Source organism: Copadichromis virginalis, linkage group LG20 (assembly GCF_057382275.1).
Source record: "Copadichromis virginalis isolate Kocher_CV1m ecotype Utaka linkage group LG20, C_Virginalis_male_GT1.1, whole genome shotgun sequence".
NCBI lineage: Eukaryota > Metazoa > Chordata > Actinopteri > Cichliformes > Cichlidae > Copadichromis > Copadichromis virginalis.
In genome coordinates this window covers 927,701-948,344 of record NC_140637.1, presented here as the reverse complement: position 1 = coordinate 948,344, position 20,644 = coordinate 927,701, and the positions used below count along the sequence as shown (strand labels likewise).

Sequence of the window (20,644 nt, the reverse complement as noted above, 5' to 3'; positions counted from 1 at the left end):
TCCTCAGGCTCATGAATCTGGAGTGCAATGGGTATTTTGATCTATGACAGTGCATATTCCAGGGGCAGCAGTCTCATCAAATAAAGTTGAATATTTCTGTGCCAGTGCTCATGGGGGAACGCTCTTTTGGCATCTCATTATTAACTGCATTTAATCAAAGCATTCACAGAGCAAGGTGAACTCTGAGCCTGACAAAGAATTATTTAGACTGTTCTATGACATTCCCAGTGGGACTACACCTGTCACTGTCTGTACTCATAAACTCACTGATGGTCAGTCTAATCTCTGCAAGCATCTGCATATGAATATGTATCATCTGGACTGAAAATGTTATGATTTACAATTGTAGTCCAAGTTCGTTACTCACATTAGGGAAGGCTCCGGCCACACTGTCTACATAAAGTATGTGAAAAGTTATGTCACTATGGCGAATATATTGGGAACAAGTTGGTTTGATAAGCTTTGTTCGACGAGCAATTTTCCAGATATTCACGTATTGTTTCATCAAGCTGCTATTCATTGCTTTCAAATGCATATCTTTAACTCTGGTGCTAAAATACCACCTAAATGTTGTTTGAGGCGGGTGGGGGAGGTGGTGATGAGGGAGAGATTCAAATAAAATCCTGAGGATGTTGGGAGCATGATAAAAAGCGAATGTGGATGTGGTCCAGCTGAAGCTCACTGAAATATCATCACATCCAGGTCAGTCTGCCCGGTGCTGCCACCCTTGCCTCTGATCTGTATTCTGCAGTTGTACATAGAAGTGACCTTGGTGACAATGAGCTGCCAGAGGCAAGAATAACAGGTAACCCCGAGGTCAACCTAGGGACAAAAGAAAGGAAAACAGCTTTAAAGCTTTCATCCTTAAATTAGTTTTAGTCTCATTTATGTTTATATAATATTATGTGAATTGTTTATTACTTTTCTATCTATCACTAACATCAGTATAATATTAACTAGATGAGTCTTTCGAACACTGGATCTACAACCATGAATCTGAGAGGTAGATTATTATGTCAATGGGAGTTTCCAGCTAGTATTTAAACACAATAATAGAGTGATGTCAGCTGAGGACTGCAGAGGCAACACAAACCATGCTTTTACGCGCTAAATCGTCCATATGTCCAACATAACAAAATATAGCAAAAATAGGACTGGAGATGTGACAGTGTTATTTTTTTCTTTGCTGTAATGTCAGGCACAGATCTGCTAGCAGCACGGTACACTCTGCTCTGTAAAATCAGGTGTGATTACAGCCCCGAGAACAGAGGAAGTTGGAGCACTGAGGCAAAACGAGGGATTTCATGGCTGGAAGAGAAGACTTAGTCATTAGACTTGTGTTTTCTTCTCTCTGATGTAACCCATTATCCCTTTACTGTCTAGAAATATGTTATTACATTTATTTTTTTTATGTTCGCTAATAATTTCAGTTTTTTCTCACTACATTAGCTTCATCCCCTGGCAACTGCATGCTCTTTATTGCTTTCAAGGTTGACTGTACTGTGTGAACGAATCCCTTGTTAATCCAGATTTTAGCGCCCTGCCTCGCTGCCCCAACCATGCAGAAAAAATGCATGGGTTTGCCTCTAGCTGATATGCATGGAATTATATGGAAGCATGTTTTTCTCCTAGCTAGTAACTAGAACATTTTTTTTAATTTCATAAATATTATCAGTCACTTCTGTCCTAACAAGCTGTGTCTTTCGTGTCATGGCTAGAAGCTGTTGCATCTCTGGGTTTGGATTTAAGGGGACCTGGTCATTTATGGCATCCATGAAATGTGAAATGGGGGTGACTTTGCGCAAAATCTATTGTACTCAACAGTGTAAGTGATTACAAAGCATTAAATAAGTTGTGGAAACAAGAAAATAACAACTACTCAGAGAGAAAGAAAATATAACCCTACACCTTTGCTGTGTTTCATTTGTTTTCTACTTGGCCATTCCTTCCACCTACTGCATCTCCTGTTATTCAGATCACAGTGCTTTTAAGTGAAATGGTCGTACTTAGTTGCTCAGTGATATTAAAACACACAATAACACACTCAAGAACTCTCTGGGAGACATTAGCTTTGTGGATAAAAACTTCCATTCACAGAGAAAAATCACTCCAACTTCCACAGCTGATATTTTCTTCATATTGTTCGGGTTTCTTGTGTTTCAGATGCTCTGTGTGATGGGTAATCTATTTACCTCGTGAAAAATGATGGTTGGATTTCTTCTCAGTCTTTTCTTTGTGCTGTAGGGCTGCCTCAATATTAATAGAAATGGGAGCAAAGTGATGAGAAACAGGAGTTAAACTCTAGTGTTTCTCTTTATTTGACTAAAAACGCAGAATACTGGAGCAGTTGTGTTTTTGCACTGTCAGGCTTTGCAGTTACTTTGCAGCTGAAATAATGTGATAAACAAAACTGCACGTCCTGTAAAATAAGAACAGTATGTTAAAAGTAAAATACGGCACACTATAATCTAACTAATATATAACTAGAAAAAGAAACAAGGCAAAATATCCTCACATTTAGTTTCTATTATAGATTGAACACCAAAAGCAGTGAATTCTGCATTTCTAATAACCTGATGTGTTTTTTGTCAGGCTCTCCGTACATTGTAAATGTACATTCCCAGTTTCTAATGTAGGTTTTCTGTTACTGTGTTGTAATAAATTGGTCTGTTTCTTCATTAAGACTGTTCATGAGAACATTTAAATACCATTAGCATTATTCACACAATGTACACAAATGTGCAGCCTAATGTGTGAAACGTACAGGGTTTTTTTCTCATGAAGGAACCTGATACCTAAAGGCGGTCATTGTCCGTTTACCTAGCCTGTTCCTCCATGGTTATCACTCCCTCGGAGTTCCTGTCTCATGGAATCTCCTTCATGCTCTTCAGTTTCCTGTTCAGGAACAGCAAACCTTCTGGTAATGATGATACGTATTAATGTGCCATCCTAGAGGAGTTAGACTACCTGTGCAACCTCTGTAGGGTTTCACGCTAATAGTAGTGACAATGATCCCAATCAAGTGCAACACTAGTGAAAAAAGCAGTCAAAACAGATGAGGAGGGAAAATGCTTCCACCTGTAAAACCATTCCTGTTTTGGGGATTGTTTCATTGCTGCCCCTCGAGTGCACCTGTTGTTCATGTCATTAACACCCAAACGCAGCTGGAACTGATTAACAACCTCCCCTGCTACTTAACTGACCAGATCAATATCCCGGTGGTTTAACTGACTTAATGTTGTAATCTGATTAAAAACATGTTCCTTTATTTATTTGAGCAGTAGTCGTCTTAATTAAAGTCTCTTAACACCAGTCCATCCTTGTTGTGGAAGCACAAAGAGTTCCAATCAATGTTCAGGTTAATGTGTTGCAAGAAAATAAGTTACAAAGTGATGTGTTAAGTAACACATTGTTTGCATTAAACTAGATGTAAACTGCAGGCCAGAAACTGTTGATTCCATGCAAGCATCTGCACAGACCACATGCTGATACAAAGCTACGAACTTTTATATTATCAACTGGTAATTATGTAGCATGGCATCACAGGTCATCTTGTGGAGTAATGCAAAAGTAATGTAATGAATTGCGTAACGACTTACTCTCTCCAGAAAGTAATTAAGTAGGATAATGCATTGCTTTTTTGGAGTAGACATCAAAGTCCCGACTCCTGCGGGAAAAGTAATAAACATAACTGTTAAGTAAAAGTCATATAATGAAATCTTTCCCCATTTATGCCATTTTAACGCTTCATGTCTGTCAGTAGAACGAGCTATTAGAGTTTTTGCTTCACTAATTTACTTTTTATGTAGATTTGTCATCCTCGTGGCCAGAATCGACACAACAAGTCCCAAAGCTGACTGAATGTGACTTCCCTCTGTAACAATTATGGGTGTTTTGTATGCTTGACCCAAGCCTGCTGTTCACACTGGTGTTCGACCCATATATGTCAAAGGTGACTGTCACGGTTGACGCTGGCCAACCGTGTGGTTTGAGGAAGGAGGACCCAGGCGCAGAGCTCTGAATGCAAGCAGTGCGTTTATTTACAGCGAATGGAAAATAACAATAAATCCTCAGTGCGTTCCTGACTCCTGTGACATATCCTCTTCCCAGTGTTAGTGTTCTTTGTCCCCACTAATCAGTGTCTGAGCACCCTCTGCTCGCTGCCCTCTCGTCTCCACACTTCTCCTGGGGAGACAACAAAGAGGCAGCCGTCAGACACGCCACAATGCAGCAGAGTAAACTTACTAATTAGTCAAGAGACTAACGTGAAGCCACGCAACGAGTCAGAGAGAGCTCCACCACACTCTTAAGTAGCTCCTCCCACGAGGCTTGATCAGCTGCAGGTGTGTGTGCCAACCACCTGGCAGGGCCACACCCACCAGGCCTGAAGGTGCCTGTAAACAGGTGCTCCCAGATACACCTGCATCCACCCACCTACACACACACACACACACACACACATACCTGCACGCTGGGAGAATGAGGGATAGCAACACCAAAAACACATATAATATAATACAAGTCCATAACTGCTCAGGGACCCTGGGTCGCTGAGCAGTGACTCTTTTGTAGGCATGCAATCTTCTAAGCAACCCCTCTGCAGGGGTAGAAATAGGCTATTCAGTCAGTGTTGATCCCCCTCCTGTGGTTTGCCAGAATCCTTCCTTCTACGTGAAATGCGATCCATCACAGAGGGTCCGTTGCCTGGGGGTTCTCATCCTCTTTCACAACCCATATGCCCACACACTGCCAGAGCAGACTTATCTGGTCCTTCCCTTTTTCTACCAAGGGGCCGGACACCCCGATTTCCTGCTGTCTTTTTTTAAAACATACACACTTTCTTTTTTTGTTCTCCCACTTTCATCAGCACTTTAGCAGTAATTCCTGCTTCAGTGAACTGGGCATACAGCGCATGACTTGATCTGACATGAAAGCTAAAGGCTATAGCTATTATAGCCCTGTGAATGAAGAAGACGGAGAACGACAGGGGCAAGTCCCAAGTATGGCGCAATTCAACAACAACAACAACAACGGCATCCTCTGTAGCCTTTCCTCAGACTGTGTGTGTGTGTGCGTTTCCGAGCGCGCACCAGAGTGCGGGAGAGAGAGAGAAAGTGAGAGAGAAGACCAGTCGCTTCATTCAATTGGAGTGGGCGTGCTCTTGTGCGCTGCATCGTTTGATGATCTCCCCGCTTCCCCCCCAGAACCTCCACTCTGTGCTCTCCGTGGCTGAGGTCGGCCAATCTAAGAGAGGACTTTCCGTGCCGGTGAACACGAGCTCCACTTTCCGTCGCTCGGCATAGCGGGGTGCACCTCACCGGTCAGCGGGGCCACACCGCAGCACTTTGGATAACTCACATAGCTGAAGATTCTGCCGTTTGCCAAAGCGCATCGCCGCGTCCCACGCCAGCCGAACAGCTGGACATGTTACCATGAATAATTTAGTCAGTCAGCACAGGTGACTTTTAAGCTCCCCATTTTATTTTTATTTTAAAATTTGGATTCTCTGGAGGGAAAAATCTCTACGGTGGCAGCATAAGCTCAAAACTCGCTCTGAGCGCGTAGGGGCGTTATTTTTGCCCAAGATGCAGGTGGATCGGAGCGGTGTGCTTTTCAGTGCTGGGTCTACGTGGCTCCTCTTACTTTTCTCAACTCTAAGCATCAGGGTCACGGGGGTGGGAGGAACCCACCAAAGCATCCCTCCGTCTGTGTAAGTAGATGTCCTTTTACGCGAAAGTGCTGTTTCAAAGTGGTTTCAAAGCAAGACTTTATACAAAGACAAAGAAAAAACCCGGCAGTGTGTCCTCATCGCTTCAGTCTTTTATTTTATTTGAATGCACTATGTATGTATATATATATATATATATATGTATATATATATATATATATATAACAAACAACTTTATCTTCACTTTAATCTATTTATTTATTAACTTGTTTTTTCCCCATTTCTGGTTTGGCCTGTGCACTGTGCCTATTTTTTAATATCCGCAGGGTGAAGCTCTGGGCATCAGCGTTTGGTGGGGAGATGAAGTCCATCTCAGCAAAGTATTCTGGGTCGCAGCTGCTGCAGAAGGTGAGCTGGTTTATTAACAGAACTCAACTCTTCAGGCGTCAAAACAGAAGTACACCCTTGAAGCTTTAAACAATATTCAAATTTCCAGATGGTTTATCTTAGGTAGGTTTTTTCTTTTCTGTGAACACTAAAAGAAAGACAAGGTTGTTAAAAGAGAGTCTTTTAACAACTGTAAATATGTTTTTTATTATTTAAAAAAAAGATTTGCATTCTTGGGGAAGTACCGAGGAGTGAATATACCCAGTACACAAACTTCACTTTGTCCAAAACTGCATTGATGTGATTCTGCAGCAGACTGTTTATTTAAAAGCTTAAAATACCTTCTTTTTGAATTGTTGGGTAGATGTGAAACATAACGCTTGTGAGAGAAACTGAGTGGTGTTGGGTAATTTTCGAGTTGAGAGAAATGTCACTTTTCTGCTCTTAAACGGCAGGATGTGTGCTTTTTAGCCACTTGAGAATCAGTAATGCACTTTGACTGTGTAAGCATGGATTTAAAAGCATATTCGGAACACATGCCATTTAAATAGGTGTCATTTCTCAAGCACTGCGTTCATGCACACACACACACACACACACACACACACACACACACACACACACACACACACACACACACACACATGCCTCTCTGCAATCTCTTTTCGGCGCTCTTCCACTCTGCTTTGTGGCATTAATGCAAGATTCGAGTTATGATGGAATGCAAATTTCCCTAATGGAGGACCACTTTATGAAGCTTGAGTTAAAACTGGCTAATGGATAATTAGTGGATAAAAGGCCAAGTTGAAACTAACCTCTCAGTGGGCAGTCAGACAAAATGCTACACATGTGGCCACAATCTCAGGACTCTGCTGGGTGCAAAGGACCACCCTGCTGTAAGGTGTCACACAGGCCAGGGTGGAGGTCTGACGTGGAGCAAAGAAAACGGGAGCCGCGTGTGTCATGTACAGTTCCACGCCCAACGTACGTGGCCACACACTTCATATTCATGTGCGCAGTCACATCGTTATACGTGGGCCTACAGCATGGATTTCATCAGCAGCTGATAAGGCAGCTGACTGGTGTTATCTTTTTGACAGGATAAAAACTGTTCCCCCTTTTCATCTTTTTTTTTTCTGCCTCCAAAAAGAAGATAACCCTCCTACAGAGTAATGACCTCTTTATGAAATGCAAATTAAGGCCTCTGGGTTAATTGAGCAGAGAACAGACTTGGCGACCACTTTGTCAGGAAAGTGCATTTTCCACACTAAACTGTTATGATGCAATTGTGTCCACATGCACAGTCCCACAGGATGTGCAGGATGTGTAAATGCACACATACATACACACCTGTAAGTTTTGCTAACAAGTCACATCATCCCATCTATTATGCCATGTTGTGTGTCCAGTCTAGTCCAATAGCCTTTGTCCAGGAATGCTGAGAAGGGAGCACATGTACCTTGAGGGCACATATGCTTTTAAATAAGCAGAAAGAATGAAGCATGTACACTGTTGTACACTGAGACGAGGATGGTAGTGAAGAGAAAAGACCAAAACGTGCGTGTGTTTTTCCCCCAGGCAGAGGACAGATGGACTCAGCCTCTCTTCAGTTATCTTTCTGACCCTAGCGTAACTAAACTCCCTTGGAAATGACGATACTTCTGTATGAGTCGCACACATGCCGCTTTTTCGGTTCAGCACCATCTTCGCCATCAAACCAGCACGAAGAAAGAAATAGTTTCTAGTGGACAAATTGCAAATTTTAAAGTTTCCTAATTACTTTGTTGCACAGAATATAATCTAAACAGTACGCTAATCTTAATTACCCTGGCACAGAAGTACCATGAAGAGGAAATAGTGCTCAGCGGCATTTACACTTTGTTTTTTAACAGTTTTGTGTTGCACCTATTGTGCTTCATGCTGCTTCTTTGTGTGTCAAATTAAAATGCCGCTAATTGAATTCGATACTTCCTTTGTGTTGACTCTGCTTTAATTTGATGCTTGATTTGACTTCCTGTTTAATCTTCCTTAATAAGAGATATTCTACAGAAGTGCACAAGTGTTGTTAATCATAATTAATAGTACAAAGCCTAGAAACAGTTAACTTAATTCCTGCTTAATTAACTGAGTAACAGCCCTAATTCAAATACGCTAGTATACTAAATTAATATTGCCAGAAATAATTCACATAGATCTTTTCAGTAATTTCAGTGAGAATAAAAGCAGAATAATTTTTAAATATGTTTATGACTTGGGTGACTTTCTAGTATGATTCTCAAAAGGATTTGAGCTTCATCAAATCAAATCAAATCAAATCACTTTTATTGTCACATCACATGTGCAGGCACACTGGCACAGCACATGCGAGTGAAATTCTTGTGTGCGAGCCCCACAAGCAACAGAGATGTGCAAACACAACAACACAAACGAGCAAAATACAAGAATGGCCAACCTGAAACTAATAAATATATGTACAATATATAATAGTGTATGCATTTCTGGATGTGTATACTAAATATTTTCCTACGTGTGTGTGTGTGTGTGTGTGTGTGTGTGTGTGTGTGTGTGTGTATACACATTTTTACAAATTAAATAGTAAAAAAATAAAATAAAATAATAATAATAATAATAATAATAAAATATATAAAATATACAGAGTTGAATATGTGCAAAACAAGTGGCATTTATATACAGTGTGGAGTGCATAATGTTGAAGTTCCAGTAGTGAAGCTGAGGTGTCTATGACGTGTTCAGCAGTCTGATGGCCTGATGGAAGAAGCTGTCTCTCAGTCTGCTGGTACGGGACCGGATGCTGCAGAACCTCCTTCCTGATGGAAGCAGTCTGACCCCAGCCATCAATTCAAATCCATTTGAGAAATTTCAACTTTAGTGCAAAGACACTGATTTGTTGGGAATAAAATCAGTTGGGAGCAGATTTTTCTTTTGTCCTTCTTCTGCGGTTCTGATCTGTCATCCCTTCCCACGCCATCGCTCCCTTCCTATATCCATCGGAAACAGCTCTTGTTTCAAGGTTATACCAGTCAGGACACGTGTGTGTGTGTGTGTGTGTGTGTGTGTGTGTGCTTGTGTGAAGAAGAAAAAAAGCTATGATCAATAATGCCTTCGGTCTGTTACAAATCCAGTATTAGCGACTCATCTTCTCATATGCATACTAGCGGTGCATGTTCAGCGCAGTGTAGCTGTATTCGCACACACAGATATAAAGGAAAGGAGATTTCTGTTGGAGACACATTAACCATCTCCCACTGATAGTTAGAATTAGCTCTGTGTGTTTTACCCTCTTCACTGCTATTTTGTTGAGATCTTTAATTTCATGTATCATTGAGCAACCTGTCTATAAGAGCCAGGCTGGCTGCGATGGCTGCGTCTGTGTGCGTGTTGTTGGCTGGCTGGACCAGTTTTCAGCTCGCTGATGTTATGGCTTTCTGGAATCAGAGAAGTGGGACATTATGCGAGGCTGAAATAACTTCAAGCCTTTTGGTAATGGAAGATACAAGAAAAATGATCAGGCAGCAGGATTGCACGTCTGCGATCCTATTTTTAAAAGCATAAGCTGAATCTGAGAGCGAGGAGTAGGCAACAGGGTACGTGCTTGCACCGTGTGCGTTAAGTTAGCATACCTAAAGTACGTTAAGCGTGCTCAGTCGCACATGCACACACCATCTCTCACACAGAGGCACATACGCAGAGAAAAAGAGCAGAGGGTGACGTGAAGGTGTAATGATGTGTGACAAGGCTACGCTGGAACCGATTTGCTTGGGTGGGGAAGAAGAGTGTGCGTGTCTGTGTGTGGGTGCACATATAGTTTTTTTATGCAACGATGCCACATCATTTACTCTTACAGAAGGGCTTAATGGTTTAAGGCACTGGCATGTCAGTTGACAAGAATCCTCAAGAATGAGTTGAATAAGACCGAGCTAAGTGGCTCCTCAAAAAGAAAATAGTTGTTAAGTTCTCCAGTCAAACGTGCTCCACGTGTGTCTCTCTGAAATCGAGAGAAAAGGTTAAGGAGGATAAAAAACAGCAAAAAATTTGTTTTGCTGGGATTATTTCAATTATCTTAACAGAATTCATTTAATTGATGGATGGACTAATCTTCAAGGAAGATGAAATATGTGTTTATATGATATAGTGACAGTGTTCATCTTGTAGTTTCCATCCCAGCAGCGCACACCGTGCAAAGCTTTTCTTAAATCTCCTTATTTTGGTGAAGTATTGTCAATAAGAACGTTTGGAAATTAAAACTTTCCAGTTTGATATTTACAAAACAAATACGACATGTGATTAAATGCTATCATACATCGGTCAATTCTGCTTTGTATACACTTGTATTACAAGCCAGTACTAAGCGGTTTATTTGACATAAGCTTTCAGAAATCTAACGAACACATTAATAAAAACACAAATGATCATTTATGTCATTCGGTGCCATATCAGGATCTTCTGAAGGATGTTTTACAACTTGTAGAAAAAATTCTGGTTTTATTTCAAATTAAGATTTTAGTCACACTAACCAGTTTTAACAGCACGACTAATTGCCTGCTTTTGAAATGGAAATGATTCGATATATATGTATATTTAAATATATATTTTTAAACCCTCATTTCAAATTAATTACTTATTTGGAGGACAGCATGACTGACTATAACTTATATAATTAAAATTTCATTTAGCATTTTTTATTTATTCTACAAATGTTGTGTAATTTTCATTTTAAATAAAAGAAGAAGAACCTTTTTTCATACATAAATGAACGTTTCTATGTTTACAAAGCAGACGGTCTCTTTGTTAGCAGCGGGTCTGTTGCTAAAGTGGGAATGAAATTCTTAATACACCCAACGGGTCTTCCAATAGCCATAGTTCTCTTTTTGGAATTTTATGGAGAGATTTTAAATTCTGCAAATGCACCCAAATTACACATTGGATAATAACAAGTATCTATAACTGTGACTACGTTATATATTAAGCTGCAGAAATTAAGGGCCATGGTAATTATCCTTCAGAATTACATTTGTAGATAAAGCTTTAAAACAGCATTTAGATATGTGAATCTTATCAGCTTGTTTTATAAACTTTGAAAAATGTCCTGAGGTGTGTGGCCTGACTAAAGCTTTTCTAAAATTGTGGCTCATGTAAGTTTTCACTTGACTATCAAAAAACAGAAGAAAAAATACTTATTTTGAAGAGCACTTTTATTTTTGTCTCTTTTTGCCCTTTATTTGACTTTCTATTTCTATGTGCATGCGTGTGTGTGCGTGTGTTTATGGTTGAAGTATGCATGATGGTGCCAGTCTGCTGCCAAGGGTGGGTGATGACTGAGGCGTTCCAGTGTAACACGGTGTCAGTGAGGGGGAGACGGCTGCAGATTAGATTTAGCTTTGGGAAAATTGAATAGCTGTCAGGTTTGGTTCAGCATGGCTGGCAATGAGGTGAGAGAAGGGAGTGTGTAAGGGTGTGTACTGATGACTGTCCCGCTTTCCCTTACCTCCCCCAACCCTCCCATCTCTTTCCTCGCTTCCCTCTCCCACCCTCACTTGTTCTCATTGACCAAAGTGTGATCTTGCTAAATTTGACTCCTTCGCTGCTCCTAGATGGCAAGAGGTGAGAAAGTGATGTGTGTGTGTGTGTGTGGGTGGACAGGTCTGAATACCCCTGTGAGGACCAGTTTGAGTTTCAGATCAGGGGAAGGCATTTTAGAAGAAGCGAGGACCTTTTCCCTCAGTTTTCCCTTTTTCACACCCTGCAAACAGCTTTTTGGAGGATAAGGCTTGGTGTTATGGTTAAGACTAGAATTGGCTCAGGGCATAGACAGTATAAGAAATGGATGTAGCTGCAGTGACATCATCCACTGGTTTATCCTGTTATGAAGCCACAGTCTTGTTGTCCCATAGCTTTTCCCTATGCCTGGCAAATCCATATTCAATCCATAATAATTTGTTCAATATATTCACTATACATCCTCCTTCATCTCACCTATGTCCAAATCATCTCCACCTTGCTTCTCTAATTTTGTCTCCAAACTACTCATCCTGAGCTAAAATAAACTGCCCGTTGGCACAGGAAAAAGTATGTATAGGTAAAGCTAGAAGGAACAACACAATCTAACGAGCGATATCTTCTGATGAGGAATAAAGGGAATAGTGCCATAGCTACTAACTTTCTATGTTAAAACAGCAACACACAGTCATTAGTGTGAGATGCTGAAAGTGAAGCCAACGTCGCACTGCCAAGAACTGCTGTTCCTTGAATGGCCACTTGAGATTGGCGCCAAATTGAGGCACTCCGTGTCTGTAGCGCTGGTGACTTGTTTAATTATTTTAATCCAGTTCTGTGACACAGTATATAGATTCCTGCACTGACACCATGCCCTAGGAACCTGTGCTATAGTTTTAGTGAGTGGAATTTCAGTATTTTATTTGTGACCCTATCAGATAATTAGAAGATAACTGCGTCTGTGCAATGCATTCATCACACTACAGATGCACCTTTGTTGCCAAACTAGTATTAACTTGAACTATATGCTCGACCCTCCCACCTGAATATGGCAACTAGCTTAAAAAATGCTTTATAAGAAATCATGCTCACTTGGTCCATTTTTCTATGCAAATAAGGGTCTGGATTCATAAATCTGTTAGAATTACTTGTGAATAATAATACAGACAGTCCCTCTTAAATGAATTTTATTTCCCTGCAGTCTGGCCACAGCCTCAGCTGATTGTTAAGGTTAGGTTAAAGGACTAGCCTCTGTGAATGTCCTCACAAAGATAGATATGTAAAGGTGTGTGTAAGCGAGGAAGAGGAAGAGCAGGAAAAGAAAGAGGAATGCCGTGTCACAGAGTTAATTACAGCGTTAGCTGACAGGAGTGAAGCCTGTGCTGCTATCCTTTCATGTCCTAGCTGGCCTGCTTTAGCCAACACAGCCACTCACTCATACTGTAATTAGTGCTTTGTTGGTGAGAAAAGCTTGAGAAAGCCACTATGAATCAAACACCCTTTCTTTACTGTAGAGAGCTCAGGAGCAAGCAGTGAGGTCCCTTTGCTACCAGATTAAAGAACTTAAATTCTTAAAGAGCTAAACTGCTGACATTGTATTTGTGAGCTTAGAAAAGTCAAGTGCCTTTTGATGGCTTGTTGTGTGGTTTTTGTGAGTTTTCCCCAAATTCTCTCCAAGTTGATTTATAAAATTTATCTGTATATATATTTGATTTAGTTGCTGATTTACATTTGCAAAGAAGCAAATTTTTGTGTCCAGTTCCTGACATTTCCGCCAGAGATGGACAAACAAACATATACACACCTAGTGTTTGCTTGGTGCTGCTGGGATGATGAATGTGAACTTTGAAGATAAATATCCACTGTCATCGGCGGCTCAGCTCTGCCTCTGTTGCCCTGCAGATAAAGAGGATCTCACTGTGGCTGCACAGGACATTAATGAACACACACACAGATTTGTGTAATTATGACAGATTGTTCACCTGGCGTGCACCAGACTCAACTGCATACAGAGAGTAAAGATTAGCCAACTTGGTAAAGGGGTGGAACTAGTACTATTAAGCACATTAAGGCGCGCAGCACCGTGTGAAGGACTGTCTGTGATTTGCAGCTGTCGACATCAATCACATAGCCTTTTGTCTGGATCCACCCTGCATGCTGTAGGTAAGGATTGCTCTTATAAAGAAATGCTGTCAATAGGAAAATGAACATCGTTGTCATTATAGCTGCGCCATCAATCACAAATCCCTCCACGTATGTGTCTATGTGTCCTAAACTGCTGCATGCTCAGGTCTTTCTTTCTTTCTTTCACTTTTGTGGCTTTCACCTTTCTGTCAACTCTTTCCTTTGTCAATATTTTCACCCATGCGTTTATGCACTTCTTTGCATCTCCCTCAGTTAATCTTCTCTCCTTCCCTCTCGCCTTTTCTCTCAAAGTCTCTCGACTCCCTCCATCCCTCTGCTTTAATAATGGATAGGATGCAGCTACAGCACTACAGAATACATGGAAGCCGATCTTGGGACACCGCAGTGTTCGGAGCAAGTGTTAAGCCCACACCCGCAAAAATAGTTCCGCTGGCTGTAGCACAACGCCCTGCACTCGGTGCTCTTGCTGACAGCTTTTGTCCCAAGTCACCCTTTTGCTTCTACTTCAGCTGTGCGAACTTACACACACCCACATAAACACATTTAGTTTTACTGTGCTCTATGGAGTCCTTCAACACGCCCTGTTTGTACAACACTTCTTATAGACTGTAAGAGCGCTGCCAACTCCGGCTCAGTGGGACAGCAGTGGCCCCTCCTCATCATGACCTTCACCTGCACTTGCAAGCAACTAACACATGCACACAACGCAGGGTGGAGGAGTACAGTTGTAACTGAATAGCAATGTAGCAACACACATGAGTATTATTAACAGATCTTGTCTGATATGCATACTAAAACCCGTGCATATACGTCATTAAATGTATTATAACTTCCCTGTGTGTTAGTGTAACGGAACAGTAATAGTGACGCATACATTAAATGACTACAGTAAATTAGCAGTGCCTAATGTGCGGATGGCATAGAGGCAATGCTGAGCAGCAAGCAGTGACGAACGATTACTTGCATAGGACACTGGGGATCAGTATCAATCAATCCTGACCTGTATTGATTACATGGTGTTGTTTGGCATGGAACAAAGACAGAAGGCATCAGAATAATATAGAGCACAACTAAGTACCTCAGACTGCAGCACCACATCCATAAAGTGAGAATTTAAATTCCATTGCTAGGTGTGAGAGTTTGTGATGAAATTAAGACGATGCAATAAGCTATGAGACAGCTGATTAGACCAGATGTTAGACACTGGATCAAATCAATGATGTCAATAATAATGATCACTTTCAGAATAAATGTGTGTTGAAATCAATGCTGTGTGTGATGTATCTTTTTAATATGACAAAATGTTTTGTTGTGAATTTATTTGCCATTTTTGAAACTTTCTGAGGGCTATGATGACCATATTTTCTCTCTACTGTTATCTGTTTGCTTGTTTGCAAATAAAAAGTAATGCTGTCATGAACAAATAGCCAAATATACGGTCGAACACCTTGATGCTGAACTGATGGTGCAGCACTGTTAGATGTGCTCGGAGGAAAGTTAGACTTGTTTGTACACTTACCAAGTGGCTATTTTGTAAACCTTATCAGAAGCTTTTAAATACTAGTTGTATTAATGTGGCTTAAATATGAAATAATCTAATTATTTCATAATCAAGCTACCTGAAATTCGCATGTCTTTAAAAAGTTAATATTTAAAGTTAATATTTGCAGGCTATCAGAATCAAAACTTTGCAGGCATTTGGTAGGTCATCGTTGTTTTGTTCTGTCTTGCTAAACAATTTTGTGTTACTGAACACAATTCCTGGTTCTTTGATGACAGAGTGAGGTGTATCACTATGGGAGCTGCCTTGGCGTGACCAACTACAGAAGCTCATATGACACCATATCTGTCCATGTTCATCCTAACACAGCCAACCAGCCCCTCCTCATTCTAAGCAGTGCTCAAGCAGGGAGGGAAGTGTTGGTGAAACACCTCACTCTGCTATCAAAGAACACTCTTTTTCTCACTATGGGAGATGTAGCTCACTCCAAGATTGTGCCAGCCCTCTGAAGCTATGCTCCGGCACTACTCGAGGATCTCAGATCCTGGACCCGAGGCACTAGATTCCAGCAATGCCTGAGCCAGGGATGACAGTGCAGCAACATCCAGCTTATTAAAACACACAAATGTCTGTAGTCGAGCTTGCTGCCGGAAATTTGCAGCAATTGGACTGACACATCTCCGTGTAAAACCCAGGATGGTGGGAAATGCTAGCAGCTCTGCTGTGGATCACCGGGATGATATATCCATCACCAAAGGTTGGGTTGGGTCTCAAACATGCTTTAGTGAATCCAGGATCCATGTGCAAACAAGAGAGTTAAATTGAATGAGTCTGTAATTCATTAACTCGCTTGGCTGTGGTTAGAGCCAACAGCGGAGCAGTTTTAAGAGAAACTTCAACCTGGTGTGGGTGAGGATGGTGTATCTCCCTGTGCACCTAAGACAGAAACCCCTGTGATTGGGAGTGGCCTTGGCTCATCCGTTAGAAGCTGAATGATTCTGCTATCCAGTGTTTGGATGGCCACTGTGGAGCTATTAAAATTAGTGACAGCCCCTGATCCCTCACTCTGATTAATGCTGGAGAGATCGGGCTGAGCAGGGGAAAGCATAATGCAGTGTGTTTGGCCATGGGTGGGCCAGCGGATCCACGAACCGCGGGGCATCTGCGTCTAACAGGAAGAAAATCACTGGACAGTTTGTGTTTTAGAGATCTACGGAAGCCTGGCTCTATCTCTGCCATATCTGCTCCATAACCTGCAGGTGCAGTCTCCATTCTCCGAACAGTGTGTACAGAATACCTGGCACGTGAGTGGCTTAAAAGGTGAAGAGCCATGTGCTACGGCAACTGTGGAGTTGTCTGTTTTCACTAAAACATGTTGCCCCCGGAGACATGGCAGAAAGTGCTTCAATGAGCACTGTGCGGAGCTCCAGCACATTTATGTGAGCCATCATGATTCCAGCCTAACCTGACAGGGATGCATCTGTGGTCAGAGTCACCAAAAGCCGGTGGATTCCTCCATGGCCGGAGAGTCACGATACATAACGGTGTTATTTTTACACTGTGACCGAGATTGGCGGTGAGGGCACACCCGTAGAGATGTGATACACCGATGAAAATTCCTCATCATAAGCAGCCCCGAATGCAAATCAAATATCACCGAGGCCATGAGGCCGAGACAGAGTTTGAATCGCATGTTATTTTCCCCAGCTGAAAAAGGGAGAGACAGTGACTGAAGGATACGAGCTTCCATTCTGAAAGTGTGACGCGATAAGAGATGGAGTCTTAACCCCGGGTACTGTGTACACTATCCGGTCTCCAAGTAGCTCTTTTCCAGGTTCACTGTGAAACCAAGGCCGGTGAGCTGATTCACGGCACCAGAGCCTCTGATCTGCTCTTGTTTTTCTTTTGAAATTGGTGGTGGGGGGCTGCCCTTGGTAAACCGCCAGGTTACAGGAATGCACACTTTATTTCCTTTGTTACCCCCCCAAACACAATAAAGTGTCTGATGACCCTGGGCTGTACTTGGTGACACTGACAAAGTGCTTAGGAGAGCTTGGTGTGAATTGTCCAAGAGTCTCCCTCCCTGAACTAGAGGAGATGGGGACTGAGAGAGTGCTGCTGGTGAACTGGGGACTTCTGAGTGATTTGGTTACTCCTTCCAACACCTTCCTTCTCTTTGGGGGGAAGAGAGGAGGGACACAGAATGTTGCTGGCATGCTAGGCTGAACGTTTCTTTTTCTGTTTCTGGGTGTGATGGTTTGCTCTTTGCAGCAGCTGCTGCACAGGAATGCTTGCAGCAAGGTCTACCTTGATCTGGCGGACCTCCTGTCTACATTCTGGCCCCACTCTGCCTACCCCTCACAGCTGCTGCTAGTAGGAGCCTCTTGCCATCAAACAGGTCGCATTCTGCCCTTATAGCATCCTGGGCTGTTGGCCTTGGAATATCAAGCTTGGCAGTAGCCAATTTATTCAACTTCGGCTCCACTTCGTGGCCTAGACTCCTGGTGTCCTCCAGGTTGTGGAAGGCAGAGTTGTCGCCACCCAGCTTGCCCATGTTTTGGTCGAGGAGGTCCTCGAACAATGGGGGCAAGAGTGAGGACTCTTATTCCTTAATGTCCATCCAGCTCGTGGTGGACGGGGGGTTGGCATGTTTAGTGCCCTGTAACGTGTTAGCCCGAGTTACACAAACATCAGCTGCCTTGTTAACTTAAACCAGGAACTGCTGGAACAGCTCACCTTGACATGATTGCTGTTCCACAGTGCGTAACTATAAGTGCACTTCTTTCGAAGGACTCAGCACAATCCAGACTGGAACTAGAAAACTGCATTCGGCAGTGTACTCTTCTACAGGACACCTGAGAACTGTTAAGCAGCTAACCAAGTTAGTCTGGGTGTGCTGAGGAAGCTCAAAGTAAGAAGAAAGGGAGAATGAGTAAGGAGGGCCGGCTGTGTTACAAAGAGGGGGTGGCGCCCTGATCATGGCCCGACAGGGCTGTCATAGACAGACGTGGTGTCACTGGAGCTTCTGTAGTTGGTCACACCAATGTGATTCCCATAGTGAAACAGAGCGAAGTTATAAAAAAGGACTTATTTTTACAGACAAGATTAATTGTACTTTATTAGACCTTTCAAGTGTTCAGGTGAAGTGTCTATATAAGGTCCCCAAGGTTTGCTGAACCAAAAAAAAGAAATTACTAGCAACATTAGCATGTTGTACTGCAGCTTGATGTTATGTCAAATTTGAGCAGCAAAACTGAATATCATGCTATAAATAAAAGCTGATGCTTGTAGCAACACACAGAGGAGTAATATCTTATGAAAAACACTTAATATTATATGATATTTTTATCAGAATCAGAATCAGAATCAGAATGGGTTTATTGCCAGATGTTGAGGTTTACAACATTAGGAAATTGCTGCGGTGCTTCAGTGCAAACAATAAGAATTAAAGTGCTATGTAGAAAGAAAGATATGTGCATGAGATATACATGAGATATATACATGAGAATAAGAATTAAGAGTGCTACGTTGAAAGATATATACATGAGTGCAGGTGGTGATCAGTGCCAAACATGAAATGATGCAGTGACACAGCGTAGGGTCATGTGTTAGTGGCGGGAACAGTCATATGGTTATTGTTCATGTGTCCAACAGCAGAGGGGAAGAAACTGTTCTTGTGGCGAGAGGTTCTGGTGCGAATGGACCGGAGCCTCCTGCCTGAGGGGAGCAGGTCAAACAGACTGTGTCCAGGGTGAGAAGGGTCAGCTGAGATCCGAGCTGCACGCCCCGGTGTCCTGGAGGTGTACAGGTCCTGCAGAGATGGGAGTCTGCAGCCAATCACCTTCTCAGCAGAGCGCACAACACGCTGCAGTCTCTGTTTGTCCCTGATAGTGGCTCCAGCGTACCACACGGTGATGGAGGAGGTGAGGATGGACTCGATGATTGCAGTGTAGAACTGCATCATCGTCCGTGTTGGCAGGTTGAATTTCTTCAGTTGCCTCAGGAAGTACATCCTCTGCTGGGCTTTCTTAATGACGGAGGTGATGGTGGGCTCCCACTTCAGGTCCTGGGTGATGGTGGTACCCAGGAAGCGGAATGAGTCCACAGAGGTGATGGGGGTGTCAGTCAGGATGATGGGGGGGAGTGGGGCTGTGTGCTTCCTGAAGTCCACAATAATCTCCACTGTCTTCTGGGCATTCAGCACCAGGTTGTTGTGGCTGCACCAAGACACCAGACGTTCAACCTCCCTCCTGTAGGCAGACTCGTCCCTGTCCGAGATGAGCCCAATGACGGTGGTGTCATCTGCAAACTTGATTAGCTTGACAGACTGGTGGGTGGAGGTGCAGCAGTTGGTGTACAGGGAGAAGAGCAGAGGAGAAAGAACACAGCCCTGAGGGGAGCCGGTGCTGATGGTCCGGGAGTCCGAGACATTCTTTCCCAGCCTCACGTGCTGCTTCCTGTCCGTCAGGAAGTCAGTGATCCACCGGCAGATGGGATCAGGCACATTCATCTGGGAAAGCTTGTCTCGGAGATGGTCTGGAAGGATGGTGTTGAAGGCAGAGCTGAAGTCCACAAACAGGATCCTGGCGTAGGTTCCTGGGGAGTCCAGATGCTGCAGGATGAAGTGTAGGGCCATGTTGATGGCGTCGTCTACAGACCTGTTGGCTCTATATGCAAACTGCAGGGGGTCCAGGAGGGGGGCCGTGAGGGTCTTGAGATGGGAGAGAACTAGGCGCTCAAATGACTTCATGACCACAGACGTCAGAGCCACGGGTCTGTAGTCATTTAGTCCAGTGATCCTAGGTTTCTTGGGGACAGGGATTATGGTAGAGGACTTGAAGCAGGCAGGCACATGACATGCCTGCAGTGAGGAGTTGAAAATGCCAGAAAACACTGGGGCCAGCTCGTTTGCACAGTGTCTGAGGGTGGCAGGAGACACACCGTCTGGGCCGGGAGCTTTCCGAGCATTCAGACTCCTAAACTGCTTCCTCACATCTGCTTCATGAATATGAAGAGTTGTGGTGGGAGGAGGTGGTGTGAAATCCTCTTTTGTGTGGGGTGAGGGGGCGGGTGTTGCAGGTGAACAGTTTGAAGGTGGTGATGGCTCTATGGAGGGGGGAGAGGTGGGGGAATTAGTGTCCAAAGTGCCTCTATTGTTGGGGTCGTTGGAGGTGTGAAGGCTGCCTGATGGCTCGTCTAAACGGCAGTAGAATTCGTTGAGGGTGTTGGCTAAGAGCAAGTCATCAGTGGAGTGGGGGGTTTTAGGCTTGTAGTTTGTAATATTCCTAAAACCTTTCCACACAGAGGCCGAGTCATTCTCTGAGATCTGCTGCTGCATCTTCTCAGAGTGCTGATGTTTAGCAATGACCACTTCTTTAGTGAACCTGTACTTGGCCTCTCTGTAGCAGTCCCTGTCTCCGCTTCTGAAC

At 43.0% G+C, this 20,644-nt stretch overlaps 1 protein-coding gene across 2 annotated transcripts in view; it reads left to right on the top strand.

Moving 5' to 3' along the window:
• The first annotated feature begins 5,254 nt into the window (after positions 1 to 5,254).
• Positions 5,255 to 20,644, top strand: part of cacna2d3a (calcium channel, voltage-dependent, alpha 2/delta subunit 3a) — a 130,766-nt gene continuing 115,376 nt past the window's right edge. For both annotated transcript variants that reach the window (XM_085444529.1, XM_085444528.1), the window contains exons 1-2: positions 5,255 to 5,710; positions 5,995 to 6,076. In XM_085444529.1, the coding sequence (XP_085300655.1) occupies positions 5,586 to 5,710; positions 5,995 to 6,076 (207 nt within the window). In that variant the 5' untranslated portion in view covers positions 5,255 to 5,585. The remainder of the gene's footprint in view (positions 5,711 to 5,994; positions 6,077 to 20,644) is intronic.